The sequence below is a fragment of the Scyliorhinus canicula genome, chromosome 7, assembly GCF_902713615.1.
Source record: "Scyliorhinus canicula chromosome 7, sScyCan1.1, whole genome shotgun sequence".
Classification (NCBI taxonomy): domain Eukaryota; kingdom Metazoa; phylum Chordata; class Chondrichthyes; order Carcharhiniformes; family Scyliorhinidae; genus Scyliorhinus; species Scyliorhinus canicula.
In genome coordinates this window covers 19,002,127-19,021,631 of record NC_052152.1, presented here as the reverse complement: position 1 = coordinate 19,021,631, position 19,505 = coordinate 19,002,127, and the positions used below count along the sequence as shown (strand labels likewise).

The 19,505-nt window shown below is 49.3% G+C and overlaps 1 protein-coding gene across 2 annotated transcripts in view; it reads left to right on the top strand.

Moving 5' to 3' along the window:
* LOC119968764 (interferon-induced GTP-binding protein Mx3-like) overlaps positions 1-11,172 on the top strand; it is a 70,116-nt gene extending 58,944 nt beyond the window's left edge. For both annotated transcript variants that reach the window (XM_038801465.1, XM_038801464.1), the window contains 3 exons: positions 1,740-1,816; positions 5,866-6,066; positions 9,463-11,172. In XM_038801465.1, the coding sequence (XP_038657393.1) occupies positions 1,740-1,816; positions 5,866-6,066; positions 9,463-9,690 (506 nt within the window). In that variant the 3' untranslated portion in view covers positions 9,691-11,172. The remainder of the gene's footprint in view (positions 1-1,739; positions 1,817-5,865; positions 6,067-9,462) is intronic.
* Positions 11,173-19,505: the final 8,333 nt, after the last annotated feature.

Genomic DNA, 19,505 nt, shown 5'->3' with positions numbered 1-19,505 from the left:
GTTCTCTCTCTAACCTTATAAGTCAACTGATTCTAGCAGAGCTGTGAGATCTGCCTTCTCTCTAACTAACCTTCTCCAACTGCAATGAAATTAGATAAACTAAAACTTAAAAGTTTCTCTACGGTACAAAGCCCCAGTTGTTAATCAACAATCACATGTACATGCCTTTTATTTATTCTTCATGCTGTAGCCCTCTCTGAGCACAATAGAAACACCGTTGGAACTTAACCAACCCCCACACATAAAACACCTTTGTCTAGCATTAATCTAACTATAGATTTTACCCTTCCGGGCACAGAAATATTAAATTAAACTCACTTAAAACAATACCTTATTTCTAAGGTTTCCCAATACAAAACTACTTCCCTGAAAACTACCTTTGTTTTCCGAACACAGATTTAATGTTTCAAGTCCACATGACTGTTAACCTGGTTTCCTGAACTTAGGTTGTCCCTCTCTATTGTGCTAATACCATCATTAGCTAACAGAGCCACCCTTCCACTTTTTCCTGGCCTCCTGTCCTTCCTAAATTTCCTGTACCCTTCAATATTCTGGCGGCAATTCATGTTCTCCTGCAGCCATGTACTGTAGTTACTATCAACTCGTACTTAGAATCATAGAATATCTACAGTGGAGAAAGAGGCCATTCGGCCCATCGGATCTGCACCAACCGGCCAAAAGACCACCCTACCAATGTCCACTCCCCTGTCCATGCTGCTCCATCCCCAAAACTTACGCTGGACACCAAGGGCAATTTATCACGGCCATTCCACCTAATCCGCACATCTTTGGACTGTGAGAGGAAACCAGAGCACGCAGAGGAAATCCACGCAGACACGGGGAGAACGTGCAGACTCCAGTCACCCAAGGCGGTAATCGAACTCGGGTGCCTGATGCTGTGAGGTAGCAGTGCTAACCACTGTGCCAGCCTATTTATTTATTTCTATGCTAGCTCTCAGTTTGTTTTGTTTTGAATGCTTCATGCATTCAGATACAGAGCCTTTATTTTTATCCTTTTATTTTTATTTATAACTTCTAGTCTCATGCGTTGATTTAATGTTAGACTTTACTCGCCATCCTTTCCAGAGATCCAAAGCATCCAGGTATCGTTCCCCTTCCCTGATGTGCCACAGTGTCTGCAGCCCAGCCTCCAGCTCAATAACTCTGAGCCAAAGTTCCTGCAGCTACACAGACTTACTGCAGATGTGTTTGCCCTGGATGACAGATTTAGACTGGATACTTCAGTCCCACCCACGGCAAGATCGCACGGTCGTGACGCAGGCTGTGTAAAGGCCCATTGACCTCCGACCTCCAACTTGCCAGCGGTAACGGCCGGAGAATCCCGTCTGTTTTTATTGAAGCTGAGCTGGATTCTCCGTCGGCGGGATTCTCCGTTTCGACGGCAGCGCACTCGGCTCGCGGATTTCCACACGGCATGGGAATGCCCGCCATGGGAAACCCCATTGGGCCGGCTGACGGGAAGGAGAATCCCGTTGCCAGCGGGGGCGCGGACGGAAGATCCCGCCCGTTATGTCTCGGTCTGAATACAGAGGCCTTTACTGAACAGCAAACTCCCAAAAAAGGGGGAACGTTCCCTGAATTGTGTTTATAAAGACCATGAATAAGATCATTTTTTAATAAGATAAGCATTAAGAAAAATGAAAACCTAAAATTGAAACTCATACTGGCTACCGGGCTGTGAGTGGAAGATGTGATTTGTCTCTGATTTCCTGTTGCAGAAATTACAAGAACTGCTTTTATTGCTATTGCCGAGCAACATTTCAGCGCTTTTTGCAACATTTTGAAAGCTGCCAAGGTACAGTACAAACGTATCATTATAACAAGACATTGACTTGAGGTTTGACTATTTGTAGCCAATGATTGAGGTTTTACCAGTGGCAAACTATTTATTGCTAATTTATTAATGTTTTTTTTGTACATATGAACATGGGTAGACCAGACAGCCCTTTGAGCCTGCCCATTATTCAATCCCAAAGTGGGTGATCTCAACCACCATATCCCTTAGTATTCTGAGGTGGAAATGTTCATCTCAAAAATCTCAGATGACCCAGCACCCAACAGTGTTATGGGGAGACAGTTCCAGGTTTCGACCTCTGACCTTCCACTGCAAATGCAAATGCTGGCAATCGGAAATAAAAGCAGAAAATTGGGCAGCACGGTAGCATTGTGGATAGCACAATTGCTTCACAGCTCCAGGGTCCCAGGTTCGATTCCGGCTTGGGTCACTGTCTGTGCGGAGTCTGCACATCCTCCCCGTGTGTGCGTGGGTTTCCTCCGGGTGCTCCGGTTTCCTCCCACAGTCCAAAGATGTGCAGATTAGGTGGATTGGCCATGATAAATTGCCCTTAGTGTCCAAAATTGCCCTTAGTGTTGGATGGGGTTACTGGGTTATGGGGATAGGATGGAGGTGTTGACCTTGGGTAGAGTGCTCTTTCCAAGAGCCGGTGCAGACTCGATGGGCTGAATGGCCTCCTTCTGCACTGTAAATTCTATGAAAATGGTCGGCAGTGAGGCAGCGCCTTGTGGAGAGACGTTGTGTGGAGAGAGAAACAGAGTTAATGCTTCAGTTCGAGATGGTCTTTCACCAGTTCTCTAAACCTGAAGAGTCTGTTTCTCTCCACAGATCTCCACAGTTCTATCACCTCTCAAGTGACAAAGTGCTTCCAGCTTCCCCTCAGAAATGGCCACGTTCCAGTGTTAACGTCGCTGTGGATCTTCCCAGCAGCAATTATGAGTCCACCAGCTCAAATCACTTTATTATTATAAACCCTGAAACAGATCAGCCCTCAACATTCTGTGCTCAAGTGAATATCGACGTTTATACTCCCCAACCTCATAATTCAATCTACAAAGTCTCGGTATCATTTTGGTGAATCTGCATTGTACCTGTTCCAAGGCCAATAGATCTTTTAGGAGTTGCAATGCCCAAACTGAGTGAGATCATCCAGATGAGGTCTGATAAATCTCTGCAGAAATAAAGCATCAACCCTTCCCCATTTGTAGTCTAACCACATTGAGGTTAAAGCCAATGGTCCATTTGTCTTTCTGATTACCCTTTTATTTGTTATTTACAGCACACGAGGGGCCCATCGTGTCTGCACCGGCTCCCAAAAGAGCAACCTAGATAGTCCCATTCCCCAGTCCTATCTCTGTAGTCCTCTCAATCCATCACGTTCATATATATCTCCAGCTCTCTTTTGAAACCTCCTGTGGAATTTGCCTCCACCACTCTGCCAGGCAGCGCATTCCAAACCCCAACAACTCTCTGAGTAAAGAGGTTTCTCCTCATCTCGCTCCTCGCTCTCTTGCTGACCATTTATAAATTGTGACCCCTCGTCACTGACAGACCAACTAGTGGAAAGAGAATATCCTTCTTTACCCCGTCAAATTTGTTCGTAATTTTGAACACCTCAATAAGATCTCTGCTCCAAGGAGAACAAGCCCAATTTCCCCAATCTTTCCTCGTATCTAAAATTCCTAATTTCTGGTATCATTCTAGTAAATCTCCTTTGCACTATCTCCGGGGTTTTAACATCCTTCCTTAAATAAGGCGCCCAGAACTGAACACAATGCTCCAAATGTGGTCTGACAAACATTTGCAGAGGTGCAGCATCACAACCTTGTTTTAATACTCTATGCCTCTATTTATAAACCAAAGGATGCTATCAGTCTTCTTAACAACTGTTTCAACCTGCCTGGCCACCTTCAGAGAATTAGGCGCTTGAACCCTGAGGTTCCTGTACTCCTCTCAAATTGCACCATTAAGCCTATATTGTCTCCCCATGTTTCCTCTACAAAACTGCATTGCCTCACATTTCACTGCATTGAAGTTCATCTGCCAGGTCTCTGCCCATTTGGCTAACTTGTCAATGTCCCTCTGCAGTCGCTCAGCGCCATCCTCACAATTCACTATTCTCCCTAGCTTAGTATCATTTGCAAATTTAGAGATTTTGCCCTCAACACCCACTTCTAAATCAGGAAAGGCAAGGATTCCAACACTGAACCCGAGGGAACATCACTTTCAACTCATCTCCAGTCTGAGAAATGCCCATCTATACCCACCCTCTGTTTCCGATCTCTTCGCCAACTTCTAATCCTTGCTGCTAAGGACCCATCAATCTGAAACAATTTTAATTTGTTAACTACCCTGCCGTGTGGTACCGTATCAACTGCTTTCTGAAAGTTCAAATATACAACATCCATGGCACTACCTTCACCCACTGCCTTTATCACCTCGTCAAAGAACTCAATTAAATTTGTCAGACATGACTTGCCCTTGACAAAACCATGTTGACTGTCGAGTATTAACTTATTTTTCTCTAAGTGTATATTTATCTCAACCCATATTATGGCCTCCATCAGTTTTCCCACTATTGATGTCAAGTTGGCAGGTCTGTAGTTTCCTGGGTTAACCTTTGCCCCTTTCTTAAACAGCGGCGTCACATTTGCAATCCTCCAGTCCCCCGGGACTAATCCTGTGTTCAGAGAGGTCTGCCAATGGCACTGCAATATGCTCCCTTACCTCTCTCAGCAATCCAGGATGCATCCCACCCGGGCCTAGCGACTTCTCTACCTGCCAGCCTTTATCGCACCTTTTCTTTATCTTTTGTAAATTTCTTGCAATGGCCAGCATTCATTGCCTGTCCCGAAATTCCCCTTGAGAAGGTGGTGGTGAACCATCTTCATGAACCGCTGCAGTCCATGTGGTGTAGGTGCAGCCACAGTGCTGTTAGGGAGGGAGTTGCAAGATTCTGACTCAGCGACATTGAAGGAATGGCGATATAGTTCCGAGTCAGGATGGTGTGTGATTGAGGGGGGATGCTGGGGGTGGAGGTGTTCCCATGTATCTGCTCCCCTGGTCCTTCCAGGTGGCAATGTTTGTGGGTTTGGAAGCTGCTGTCTAAGGAGCCTTGGTGACTTGTTGCAGTGCAGCTTGGAGGTAAACACAGCAGATCTAAAATGCCAATTGTGCAGAGAGTGAATGTTTAAGATTGTTACAGTTTGATCCACTCAATCTGTTTGTGTCCCTGTTAAACCTTCTGCTCAAATCTACACAATGTTTTGTGATTCATCACTTTGTGTCATCCACAAACTGGGATTTAAAAAATCCTCTCCCTTCTTTCGTCTCAGTCACAGATGTGTCTGGAGAAAAGCTGAGACCCCTGTATGTAGGAAGCATCCTGGGCCAGATCTTCCAGCTGTTCATACCAGCGGGATCTTCCAGTCCCAACGACGGTGCATCCCCAGCGGGTTTCCCAGCAGCGTAGGGTGGATTCAATGGGAAATCCTGTTGACAAGGGCGGGACTGGAAGATCCCATTGGCAGGCGGCCTCCCACTGCAGAGAAACGCACTGCGGAGAGGCCAGAGAATCTCGCCCCACTGGTCACATCCCCGTGACTCCACCTAACCTTCAGACACTAAGGGGAAATGTGGAATGGCCAATCCACCTAACCTGCACATCTTTGGACTGTGGGAGGAAACCGGAGTGCCCGGAGGAAACCCACACAGACACGGGGAGAACGTGCAAACTCCGCACAGTCACCCGAGTCGGAATCGAACCCGAGTCCCTGGCCCTGTAAGGCAACAGTGCTAACCGCTGTGCCCTTCCTGCCGCGAATGCATCCCCTTTCTTCCTACTCTATGCCTCTTGCCACCAAACCATTTCCCCACCAATGGCAAAACCTAACATCCACTTGCAGTTTATTTTTAGAAGTAGATTAAATGGGCTGAAATCAAAACATGAGATCTGGGGCTGGATCCTGCAATTATGAGATGATGTCTGGAGGAAGTGTCTAGTTTCAGTCTAGTTTTAGTCTAATGCACATTATTGTCTTTGTGTACAGATCAAAATTGAGTCCATCAGCCGACAGGAAGAGAGTGAGGCAGAGAAGATGCTGCAGGCGCAGTTCAAGATTGAAAATATGGTCTACTGCCAGGACAGCATCTACAGCCAGCACTTAAGTACAATGAAAGGAAAGACCTCAATATTTACTGCAAATGCCAGCCTCCAGGAAATGTCATACCACGTACAAACGTACTACAAGGTGAACATGCCATCAGGTTAACCAGAGCACGTAGATTAACTCTCTGCATTGTGCACTGTTAATGCCTGTCGATTAGTTAGTGTCCTATTTCGTGTCATTAATGTGATTAACAAAAGAAGCAGTAAAGGACCTGATGAATCATAGAATTTACAGTGCAGAAGGAGATCATTCTGCCCATCGACTCTGCACCGGCCCTTGGAAAGAGCACTCTACTTAAGCCCACGCCTCCACCCCTTCCACTTAACCCAGTAACCCCACCCAACCTTTTTGGAGACTAAGGGCAATTTAGCATGGCCAATCCACCTAACCTGCACATCTTTGGAGTGTGGGAGGAAACCGGAGCACCCGGAGGAAACCCACACAAACAGTCACCCGAGGCTGGAATTGAACCCGGGACCCTGGAGCTGTGAGGCAGCAGTGCTGACCCCTGTGCCGCCCAAATCCAGCTGTCAGACAGCATGTGCCGAAAGAGCCTCCACCTCAACAAGGGGAAGGTGCGTCACCTGCACCATGCCGTCCGGACTTGGCACCACATGGAGGAGGAGGCTACCCACTCCCGGTGGCCGTCAAGGGCGACACAGCCCTCAACCCTGAAGCCTCGGATTCATTCCAGGACTCGAGAGACAACTTGTGCGGCAGATCCCAACCACATCCCAGAAATGCATCCCAGAAGTCCCGGATGCCCTGCTTACCCAGGCAGCTGACCATATTAACATTGACCCAAACCAAGCCCATCAAAATAACCGGGCAGCAGGATTCTCTGCCAATGCTGGGCTGACCCAGGTACAGGGGGGTAACAGATGGGTCACATGTCGCCTTCATTAACAGGAACAGGTACCACTCCCTGAACATTCACCTTGTGTGTGACCATCACATGAAGATCACGCAGGTGTGTGCACACTTCCCAGGGAATGTGCACGGCAGCTACATCCTGGGGCTTTTGGAGATCCCGAGATCTTCGAGGGACACCCCAGGGTGGCCGGTTGGCTGTTGGGGAATAAGGGGTACCTGCTTAGGTTCTAGGTTAATGATACTAGTGCAGAGGCTCTTGACCGATGTGGGGACCCGATGTAGCGAAGCCCGTGTGGCCACCCAGGCTGTCTTAGAGTGGTGCATCAGACTGCTTAAAATGCAGTTCTGATAGCTCGACCACTCTGGTGGTGCCCTACTGTACACCCAACTGACGGTGGCCTGCTTCGTGGCGGTCTGCTGTGCCTTCCACAACTGGCCTTTGATGCCCCTGGGGGTTGTCCTCTGGAGGGCCTGGGGATGGAGGGCCCTGGCCAACTTGCCAGTGGCACAAGCCTCATCGCTGTGGTCATGAGCGGGGGAACGCTGGAGAGCTAGCTTGATGTGCATCAGCTATTGTGCAGTGCTTATCCGATTGTGCCGCGGAAGCCTGTCCACTACTTTCACCCACCGAGGTGTGTGTCTCTGCGCCGATGGGGGTGGGGATGATAGCTGTAACGCCTTGATGATGGCGTCCTCAGAGCTCTCCTCCGGGGTGTTCTCCTGGGAGGGCCAGCACCATCAAACGGACATCCTGCAGGAAAATAGACATGTGGTCAGTGGGAGGGAAGGATCACTATGTCTGGCATGAACAACACACGTGTGATGGGTCATCTGGGTGGGGCCCCTGGATACTCATCTCTGAGGCACAGACCAATCTCGACGTCGGTGCTCGATCTGTCCTCGGCCACCCCCGCGATCTCCAGGACCAGTTCCTCGTGGAGTGAGAGAACTCTGATTGCCAGCACCCCACTGCCCGCCAGGGCCCTTTCCTGTCTGTTATGGGCCAACTTCTCTTACGGGGACAAAGAGAGGGCATCGTGAGCCGCATGCTTCATACATCGTGGGTGTGAGGGGGCTAGGATGGGGGACGGGTGTGGGCACCTCTGTTGGTGATGGGTGGGGTGCGCAGGTAGGTGCCAGGGTGTGCTGGGGCACAGGCACGGTATTGCACTGAGGGGGGAATGGTGCGGTACCAACCGTAGGGTCTTCGGGTGGAGTCGATGGTGGCCGGAGGTGGCAGGCGGGACCGGTGCCAAGGGGCCAATGCGATGGAGGTTGTTGAGCTTCTTGCGTTCCTCCTTGTGACACTCCCCGCGCTGACATCCATGGCCACTGCCACCCAGGCGGCACTGGCTGCCCTGTGACCCCCTCGAGGAAACAGGGTATCCCTTCTGGACTCCACCGCATCCAACAATCTGGCCAGGTCAGCATTTCCGAATCGTGGTGCAGGTCTCCTTGGTGACATGACTGTGCGCCGTATGGGCGTTTGCTACACCCCCCCTTGTTAGTGGAGAGCTGTGGGGTGCAGTCAAGGCAATTGAGCTGGCGGGGCAGTAATTTCCGACGTGAAGACCGTGGGGCATCAATATTGGCCCTAATTTGTGTTAGAAACCAGGAGCATTCTCGGCAGGACGACTATCAGCAAACACCCAGCAAATCCAGCTCACTTAGAAACATTTCTAAGGTCGCGCCCCGAGGGCGGAATTCTCCGCTCCCCACGATGCCTGGGAGAATGGCGGGAGGGCCTCCCGACATTTTTTACGACCCCCTGCTATTCTGCCCCGCCCACGCTCGCCCCGCTCCCCGAATCGCCGCTTGCCGTTTTTCACGGTGAACGGCGATTCTCCGAGGCCAATGGGCCGAGTCGCCGGCCGTTTACGACCTTTTCACGACGGCGGCAACCACACCTGGGCGCCACCGTCGTGAAACGGGCGCCAGAAGCCCGTTTGGGGCTTCTAGGCGGCCGATTGGCACGGGAGCACCACGCCCGTGCTCCCGAGGGGACAGGTCCGCGATCGGTGCCCATCGATCGTCGGGCCTTGCGTCCAAAAGGGACGCACTATTTTCCCTCTGCCGCCCCGCAAGATCAATCCGCCACGTCTTGCGGGGCGGAAAAGGGAAAAGACGGCTCCGTGCATGCGCGCGTCAGAGCCGTCAACGCGATGACGTCATCAGCGCATGCGCGGGTTGGCGCTGTCCAACCTGTGCATGCGCGGCTGATGTCATACAGGTGGCAGCCACGTGTCATTCTTGGCGTGCGGCCTTAACAACCGTCGTCAAGGCCGCGCTGCCGAGACCCCCGGGGCCCCGCTCCTAGCCCCGATGGGGGGGGAGTATCGGGTCCTGGGAGGGGGCACGGAGCCCCCCATGGGTGATGGCCTCTTCCACGGCAGCCTTCCCGATTCTCCGCCGTTGCGGGGAATTGCGCTCCATATCTCCACACCATCAGATCAGACCTCCAGATTTGTAGTCTGATAACACAACCACTTGGCCACATTCAGCCTTTGCCACGGTTTTTCGATTAGTTGGGTAAATTCGGTGAAACACAAGTGGGGTAGAGCTAATGTATAACTCTCAACCTTCATTTTTGGTCTCCAATTCTAGATTGCTTCCGGTCGGCTGGCTGACCAGATTCCTCTGGTGGTATCCTATCATATCATGAAGCAATTCACTGATAAACTGCAGGCCGAGATGCTCAAACTCATCCAAGACAGAGACCGCATCGATGAATATCTGTATGAAGACCAAGATACTAAGAGGAAGAGAGAAGGCCTTCAAAGCAGAATAGATCGGCTGAAAAAAGCCCAAAAGATATTGCTGGAATATGCTTAAGTGCTTATTGGATGCAGATGAACAACTAGTTGAACTTGATGTGTTGTTTTTGCTTGCCTATTTTTCTATCCTTCATTTATTCGTGTATGAGCTTTGACCGTCCGTTACAGCAAAATATTCAACTGAGCTGGAAGAACATTGGTATCGTCCTCACTCAAGGTCCACACACATATACCACCTTACGCCAGGAGTCACAGGGAAGACATCGGGTGAGTCAACCCGGATGGATTTACTCTCCCCAACCTTGTAGCAGCTCTGAGTGTCACCCTGACTGAAATCAGTTAACATGGACAAGTCCATGGACTGAACCCTGGAATTCCCTTGTCCACATGACTCCGCTTCCCTCTCAGGACAGAGAACTGGGTGATCAGGAGTCCTTTAACTTGTCTTTGAGACATCTTATTGGAATCTCTTTCCTTCAGCCGCCAAACGCTTCACTTGAAGTAGGCAGAAATGCAATCCGATAATTTCACAAGAGTACAGCTAGTGGGGAGAGAGGAAACTTAACAAAAATATATTTTTATTAAAGCATTTACATATACATTAAAAACAACCAAAACCAGAATAGGAACAAACAGGAAATCCCAAAACAAATAAATAACACCCAGCCACCCCACCCTCGCTGCCGTTCCCCTGTACCCATCCTGCCTCCCCCATTTTAACCCTTTTATTCCCCCTCCCTACCCACCCCCTCCCCTCTGCTGACATCTTAACTGGCCTTGAAGAAGTTGATAAATGGCTTCCATCTCCAGGCAAACGCATCCACTAACCCTCTCAAGGTGAACTGTTTTCCAGTCTGAGGAACTTCGCCAGGCCGTTCACCCACATCCCCGGTTTCAGTGGCTCCGAGTCCCTCTACTCCAACAAAATCCATTTCCGGGCTACCAGGAAGCCAAAGGCCAAATCGTCGGCCTCTCCCGTCCCCGGGTCTCCCGCCAATCCGAATCTCGTCACTTCTCGACTCAGGGTCACCTTCACTTTCAGCACCTCGGACATAACATCCGCAAACCCCTGCCAGAACCCCTTCAGCTCCGTACATGCCCAAAACACGTGATCATGTTTCGCAAGTCTCCCTGTGCACCGTCCACACCTGTGTTCCAACCCCTCAAAGAACCTGCTCATCCTGGCTACCGTCATATGCGTCCTTTGCACGACCTTGAATTGAATAAGGCTAAGCCTAACACACGAGGGAGATGCGTTCACCCTCCTCAAATCCTTCTCCCGCAACCCAGCCTAGGAAAGGAGACTCTTCCCATGCACTTAGATAATCTATGCTGCTGAATTTCCCGTAGTGTGCCTGAGTGGATAAGCTATTTAGTAATGATAGGATGTTAGTCAATGTAACACACAGTATGTTAACTTTCGACGACTGAACTGTATTTTTATAAAATGGCCAGTTCTATTTATGTGCAGGGACCTGTCCTCTGCAGGCAAAACGAACATGTCCAGGCAATACACCGTTTTTTGGAATTAAACAAAAGAATTGAATACATGTCTCCTGGTGTCTGTGCTTTTGGAAAAGAATGATCAAAACTTAACTCAGAACATTTTGCAGACTAAGATTGATCGATTTATGTCGGGTATGGGCATCGTTGCTCTGAAAGGCAGATACATAGAGTTCGAGTATGGATCAGATGGGGCTGGTTTAGCACAGTGGGCTAAATAGCTGGCTTGTAAGGCAGGCCAGCAGTGTGGGTTCAATTCCCATACCAGCCTCCCCAAACAGGCGCCGGAATGTGGCGATTAGGGGCTTTTTCACAGTAACTTCATTTGAAACCTACCTGTGACAATAAGCCATTTTCATTTTCATTTCATTCTTCATGGCGATGCTTCAACCAATCAGAGTCAACCGCCAAAGAATCAGCATCCTTTTTTTCATGCAGTATTTGAAATTTGGCATTCTTGCACCTGTCCTGGTGAGCGCAATATGAAAAGCTTGGACAATGTTTATTTTTTGGCAGTAGTTCAAGACAAGCTGCTAATCGATGGTTGGCTACTCCCTGGGGCCAAAAGAACCCAGTGTCAAATGGCTGTCTCTCTCTGTCCACTTAAACACTGTAACTTGCAAAATGCAAAGCGTGACTTCTATTGGATGCAATATTTATCACTGTCAACAATAAGCCCTGCACTGTGCTTTTGGAAAAGAATGATTAACTCAGAATATTTTGCGGACTAAGGTTGATAGATTTTTGTCAGGTAGCGGCATCGTTCCTCTGAAAGGCAGATAAATGGGGCGGGATTCTCCGACCGCCCCACCGGGCCGGAGAATTGCCGGGGGACGGCGTGAATCCCATCCCGTCGACCTGCCGGTGGCTGCCGAATTCTCCAGTGCTGGGGTTTCGGTGGGGGCAGGAATTGCGGCGTGCCGATCCGCGGCCGCTGGCAGCGGCACCCCCACCCGCCGATTCTCCGCCCCATGGTGGGCCTAGCGGCCGCCCGTTTCCGGCCAGCCCCGCCGGCGTAAATCACAACAGGTCCTTACCGGCGGGACCTGGCTCTGCGGGCGGACTGCGGAGTTCTCGGGGGGGTTATGGCCCCAGTGGGGGGGGGCCTCCATGGTGGCCTGGCCCGCGATCGGGGCCCACCAATCCGTGGGCAGGCCTGTGCCATGGGGGCACTCTTTCCCTCCGCGCGCGGCCGCTGTGAACCTCCGCGATGGCCGGCGCGGAGAAGAAACAACCTGCGCATGCGCTGGGATCACACCAGCGGTTCGGCGCATGCGGCAGAACACGCTGGGGCTCCCACGAATGCGGCAACTCGCGCCGGCTGGTGGAGGCCCTTCGGCACTGGTTGGCGTGGTGCCAAACACTCCGGCACCGGCCTAGCCCCGACACCGGAGTGGTTCACACCACTCCTCGGCGCCGGTACCACCTGCCCCGCTGGCGAACGGCGAATCCCGCCCATGGAGTTCCAATATGGATCATCAATAATCTAACAGCACGGCAGAATAGGCTGGAGAGGGTCAATGGCCTACTCCTGTTCCCCCATCAAACAGCTTCCATTTACTCATTAGCACAGGGCCAAATCGCTGGCTTTTAAAGCAGACCAAGGCAGGCCAGCAGCACAGTTCAATTCCCACACCAGCCGCCCCGAACAGGTGCCGGAATGTGGCAACTAGGGGCTTTTCACAGTAACTTCATTTGAAGCCTGCTTGTGACAATAAGTGATTTTCATTTCACTTCAAATGTCTAAAATGTCCCAGATCACTTTGCAGGAGCATAATAAGACAACAATGGCCGCTTAGCCGAAGAGAGAGACACCCAACTTTCTAGCGGAGTCTTAAAGGAGGGAGGGAGATGGAGGGCAAAACAAATTTTTATTTTACTTGTTCACGGAATGCAGGCATCATTGGCTAGGTCAGCATTTATTGCCCATCCCCAGTTGCCCTTCAGAAGGTGATGGTGGTGAGGAATCTCCTTGAACACTGTTGTCCACTTGGTATAGGTTTGCTAACAGTGCTGCTGACGTGTAGCGGGATTTTAACCCAACAACACTGAAGGAACGGTGAAATAGAACATACAGTGCAGAAGAAGGCCATTTGGCCCATCGCATCTGCACCAACCCACTTCAACCCTCACTTCCACCCTATCCCAGTAACTCAATAGCCCCTCCTAACCTTTTTTGTTTGGACACTAAGGGCAATTTAGGATGGCCAATCCACCTAACCTGCACGTCTTTGGACTGTGGGAGGAAACCGGAGCACCCGGAGGAAACCCACGCACAGACAGTGACCCAGAGGGGAATCGAACCTGGGAACCTGGCGTTGTGAAGCCACAGTGCTAACCACTTGTGCTACCATGCTGCCCTATTGTGCTACTGTGCTGAAATGATTCTAAGTCAGGTGAGTGTGTGGCTTGGAGGGGAATTTGCAGGTGGTGGTATTCTGAAGCATCTGCTGCCCTTGTCCTAGATGGTAGAGATCATGGTTTAGAAGGTGATGTCAAAGGAGCCTTGGTGAGTTGCTGCAGTGCATCGTGTAGCTGGTACACACGGCTGTTACTGTGCATTGACGGTGGAGGGAGTGAGTGTTGAAGGCGGTGTCGGGATTATGAACTTGGTTACAGATATTTAAAAGCCTTCTCAGCAAACAGAACAATTCAAAAACATATACAACATAGAAGGAAGCCTTCCCGTTGCATTGTGCTGCCTCGAGTCAAATCTGGCTGGATGTTATCAGAGATGTCATAATAGACATTCATGTATATAATGGAGTGCAGACAGGCAGTGATTGACACACAGGATGACCAGTGAGCAAACATGACACAGCAGCCAATCACCAGACAGAACACGACCACTATAAAGCCAGAGGGCACTAGTTTTCCCGCTCTCTCGGGACCCAGCCTCTGAGACAGTCAGAGCTCGTGAGCTAGCCAGTGCAAACACCATGCAGTAGCTAGTAAGTCTGGTCAGGCTAGCATCAGGTCTCCAGTCAAGTCAGCATAGTGTCAACCCACAGTTGAACATGTATCATAGTTTGGATGTTAAATAAAATCGTGTTGCATCTCATCAAGTGTTGGAAGTCTGTCTCTCGCTACACTGCATCAAACGCAGTCCACATCGACCCAGCCTGCCCAACACATCAAGAGAGGTTCCATCGTACAGCCTCCTGCCCACTCACCCGCCCCCCCCACTTTCCCCCATTGGTTGCCTGACCCTTCCATTCGCACAAATCCCTGGCTTCCCACACCATTTGGAAACAAGACTTTTTTTTCATCGTCTAATTGGATGATTCTTGTCAGTCAGTCTAACAGCCTTCCTGCTGGGTGACACAGAGAGAATCTCCCTCCCCACGTTGTTACAACTGATCAACTTGAGAACCTGAAATGTGTTTTTTTTTTTTGAAACAACAATTATTTTTGACCTGCTCCTGGAAATTGATCTTCGATCTCAACGGACCTGTAGGATCGGCAAAGCTGGAGCAGACTTCTTTTTTTGTTAATTCCATCAAGGCCAGCATTTCTTACCCATCCCTCGTCACCCTTGAACTGAACAGCTTGCTGGGCCTTTTCAGAGGGCAGTTGAAAGCCAATCACATTGCTGTGGGCCTGGAGTTATGTGTCGGCAGGTGGAACACAACCTTGAGATGAGTGTTTTGTGACAATTGATGACACCAGATTTTATTAATTGAATTCAAATCCCAGCAGCTACCATGGTGGGACTTGAACCCAGCGATATTACCACAGCACCACCATCTCCCGATGCTGTCTGCTTGTGCAATGTAATACTAATCCTCTTGCTTTGGAAGACACGAAGAACGATAGAATAAAATGATAAAATGGTTACACCTCTAAAGGTCATTCGGCCCCTTTGCGTCTGTGCTGGCTCTCTGCAAGAGAAACTCACCTGTTCACATACACCTGCCCTTTCCCTGTAACCTGCGATTTTATTTTAGATCATTTTCTCAGATAATTATCTCATGCTATTTTTGAACAACATGTCTCCATCTGTCGGGCACTGCATTCCAGATCCTAACCACTTTTTCTCTTGGAAACTTTTTCTCTTATATCGTCGATGGATCTGCCAGCCTTCAACGCTCTTTGCTGCCCTCCGGTTCGTGGCACTTCCATAAAATGGGAACAGTTCCTCCATTTTGGTAGGAATAACAGCAAACGGGATTATTATTTAAATGATAAAATATTAAAGCATGCCGCTGTGCAGAGAGATCTGGGTGTGCTAGTGCATGAGTCACAGAAAGTTGGTTTACAGCTGCAACAGGTGATTAAGAAGGCAAATGGAATTTTGTCCTTCATTGCTAGAGGGATGGAGTTTAAGACTAGGGAGGTTATGCTGCAATTGTATAAGGTGTTAGTGCGGCCACACCTGGAGTATTGTGTTCAGTTTTGGTCTCCTTACTTGAGAAAGGACATACTGGCACTGGAGGGTGTGCAGAGGAGATTCACTAGGTTAATCCCAGAGCTGAAGGGGTTGGAGTACGAGGAGAGGTTGAGTAGACTGGGACTGTACTCGTTGGAATTTAGAAGGATGAGAGGGGATCTTGTAGAAACATATAAAATTATGAAGGGAATAGATAGGATAGATGCGGGCAGGTTGTTTCCACTGGCGGGTGAAAGTAGAACTAGGGAGCATAGCCTCAAAATAAGGGGAAGTAGATTTAGGACTAAGTTTAGGAGGAACTTCTTCACCCAAAGGGTTGTGAATCTAGGGAATTTCTTGCCCAGTGAAGCAGTTGAGGCTCCTTCATTAAATATTTTTAAGGTAAAGATAGATCGTTTTTTGAAGAATAAAGGGATTAAGAGTTATGGTGTTCGGGCCGGAAAGTGGAGCTGAATCCACAAAAGATCAGCCAGTTATTGCTGGGGGAAAGGCAATTATGATGCGATGAGGCAAGACTTAGGATGCATCGCCTGGAGAGGAAAACTGCAGGGGATGGACACAATGGAAATGTGGAGCATGTTCAAGGAACAGCTACTGCGTCTCCTTGATAAGTATGTACCTGTTAGACAGGGAGGAAGTGGTCGAGTGAGGGAACCATGGGTTACTAAAGCAGTTGAAACACTTGTCAAGAGGAAGAAGGAGGCTTATGTGAAGATGAGACGTGATGGTTCAGTTGGGTCGCTTGAGAGTTACAAGTTAGCTAGGAAGGCTCTAAAGAGGGAGCTAAGAAGAGCCAGGCGAGGACATGAGAAGTCTTTGGCAGGTAGGATCAAGGATAACCCTAAAGCTTTCTATAGGTATGTCAGGAATAAAAGAATGACTAAGGTAAGAGTAGGGCCAGCCAAGGACAGTAGTGGGAAGTTGTGCGTAGAGTCCGAGGAGATAGGAGAGGTGCTAAATGAATATTTTTCGTCAGTATTCACACAGGAAAAAGACAAAATTGTCGAGGAGAATACTGAGATACAGGCTACTAGACTAGAAGGGCTTGAGGTTCATAAGGAGGAGGTAGCGATTCTGGAAAGTGTGAAAATAGATAAGTCCCCTGGGCCGGATGGGATTTATCCTAGGATTCTCTGGGAAGCTAGGGAGGAGATTGCTCAGCCTTTGCCTTTGATCTTTAAGTCATTTTTGTCTACAGGAATAGTGCCAGAGGACTGGAGGATAGCAAATGTTGTCCCCTTGTACAAGAAGGGGAGTAGAGATAACCCCGGTAACTATAGACCAGTGAGCCTTACTTCTGTTGTGGGAAAAGCCTTGGAAAGGTTTATAAGAGATAGGATGTATAATCATCTGGAAAGGAATAATTTGATTAGAGATGGTCAACATGGTTTTGTGAAGGGTAGGTCGTGCCTCACAAACCTCATTGAGTTCTTCGAGAAGGTGACCAAACAGGTGGATGAGGGTAAAGCAGTTGATGTGGTGTATATGGATTTCAGTAAAGCGTTTGATAAGGTTCCCCACGGTAGGCTATTGCAGAAAATACAGAGATTCAAGGTGATTTAGCAGTTTGGATCAGAAATTGACTAGCTGATAGAAGACAAAGAGTGGTGGTTGATGGGAAATGCTCTGACTGGTGTCCAGTTACTAGTGGTGTGCCACAAGGATCTGTTTTGGGGCTGTTGCTGTTTGTCATTTTTATAAATGACCTGGAGGAGGGCGTAGAAGGATGGGTGAGTAAATTTGCAGATGACACTAAAGTTGGTGGAGTTGTGGACAGTGCAGAAGGATGTTACAAGTTACAGAGGGACATAGATAAGCTGCAGAGCTGGGCTGACAGGTGGCAAATGGAGTTTAATGCAGAAAAGTGTGAGGTGATTCATTTTGGAAGGAATAACAGGAAGGCCGAGTACTGGGCTAATGGTAAGATTCTTGGTAGTGTGGATGAGCAGAGAGATCTCGGTGTCCATGTCCATAGATCCCTGAAAGTTGCCACCCAGGTTGAGAGGGTTGTTAAGAAGGCGTACGGTGTGTTAGCTTTTATTGGTAGAGGAATTGAGTTTCGGAGCCATGAGGTCATGTTGCAGTTGTACAAAACTCTGGTGCGGCCACATTTGGAGTATTGTGTGCAGTTCTGGTCGCCACATTATAGGAAGGATGTGGAAGCATTGGAAAGGGTACAGAGGAGATTTACAAGAATGTTGCCTGGTATGGAGGGAAGATCATACGAGGAAAGGCTGAAGGACTTGAGGCTGTTTTTGTTAGAGAGAAGAAGATTAAGAGGGGACTTAATTGAGGCATACAAGATAATCAGAGGACTAGATAGGGTGGACATTGAGAGCCTTTTTCCTCGGATGGTGATGTCCAGCATGAGGGGGCATAGCTTTAAATTGAGGGGAGATAGATATAGGACAGATGTCAGAGGTAGGTTCTTTACTCAGAGAGTAGTAAGGGCGTGGAATGCCCTGCCTGCAACAGTAGTGGACTCGCCAACACTAAACGCATTCAAATGGTCATTGGATAGGCATGTGGACGATAAGGGAATAGTGTAGAGGGACTTTAGAAGGGTTTCACAGGACGGTGCAACATCGTGGGTCGAAGGGCCTGTACTGCACTGTAATGTTCTATGTTCTATGATCTCATTGAATGGTGGAGCAGGCTCGAGAGGCCAGATGGCCTACTCCTGCTCCTAGTTCTTATGTTCTTGTGTTCTATCTACTCTATCCTGACTCCTCACGATTTTAAAGGCCACCGCGGCACGGTAGAACAGTGGTTAGCGCTGCTGCCTCACGGCACCTTGGGCCCAGACTCAATTCCGATCTTGGGTGAAATTTGCCCATTGTCCCAGTGTCTGCATGGGTTTCTTCCGGGTGCTCCGGTTTTCTCTCACAGTCCAAAGATGCGCAGGTTAGGTGGATTGGCCATGCTAAATTGCACCTTCGTGTCCCAAAGGTTAGGTGGGGTTACTGGGTTACGGGGATAGGGTGGGAGCGCAGCCCTAAGTAGGGCACTCTTTCAGAGGGTCAGTGCAAGACTCAATGGGCCATATGTCCCTGCTTCTGCACTGCAGGGATTCTATCAACTCCTCCCAAACTTCTCGTCCATGGAGAGCAATCCGTTAATTAAACAACTGATTGACGCACAGAAAGCTCCCACAAACAACGGGATCAGTGACCAGATATTCAGCTCTTGGGAAGTTGGTTGAGGGACAAACATTGGCTGGAACTCCCCAGTTCTTCTTTGAAAGATTGCTACAGGAGCTTTTATGCCCACCTGAGAGGGAAGACTTGGCCTCACTGTGGTGATATATCCAAAAGACTGCATCTTCAACAGTCTAGCATCCCTTCAACACAGCAGGCGTGGACCCAGATTTTCCATTTAGTTTTCTGGGTAAGAGTTTCTGCGGGGCCCGCCCCTGGCAGAATCTTCCGGTCCCGGGGATGTCTACGGTATTTCGCGTGGTTCGCCTGTCCCACCCCAGGGAACCCGCCCACTAGAACCGGAAGATCTCGTTGACGGGAAGGGCTGGAAAATTCAGCCCGCCAAGTGGCACCTGAACCCTCAGCGATCCGATCTGTGCCACAGCTGAAACCGAGGCCTGCCAGCTGACCTTTCGTCTGGAATGATCAGTTTTCAAGGGAGTAACAGTGGACCAGCCAATGGAGCAAATTTCTGGATCACCTTCAAAGAGATAAAAGACTCCAAAATAAACTCCTCAAAGGGTGTCAGACACAGGGCAGAATCTTTCGGAAAATGGCAAAGTGTAATTTTTGGCGCAGCAATCAGTATGAACCCCACGCGCACCGACGGTTCAACCTGGATCACGATATGAAAAATGAAATGAAAATTGCTTATTGTCACGAGTAGGCTTCAATGAAGTTACTGTGAAAAGCCCCTAGTCGCCACATTCCGGCGCCTGTCCGGGGAGGCTGGTACGGGAATCGAACCGTGCTGCTGGCCTGCTTAGTCTGCTTTAAAAGCCA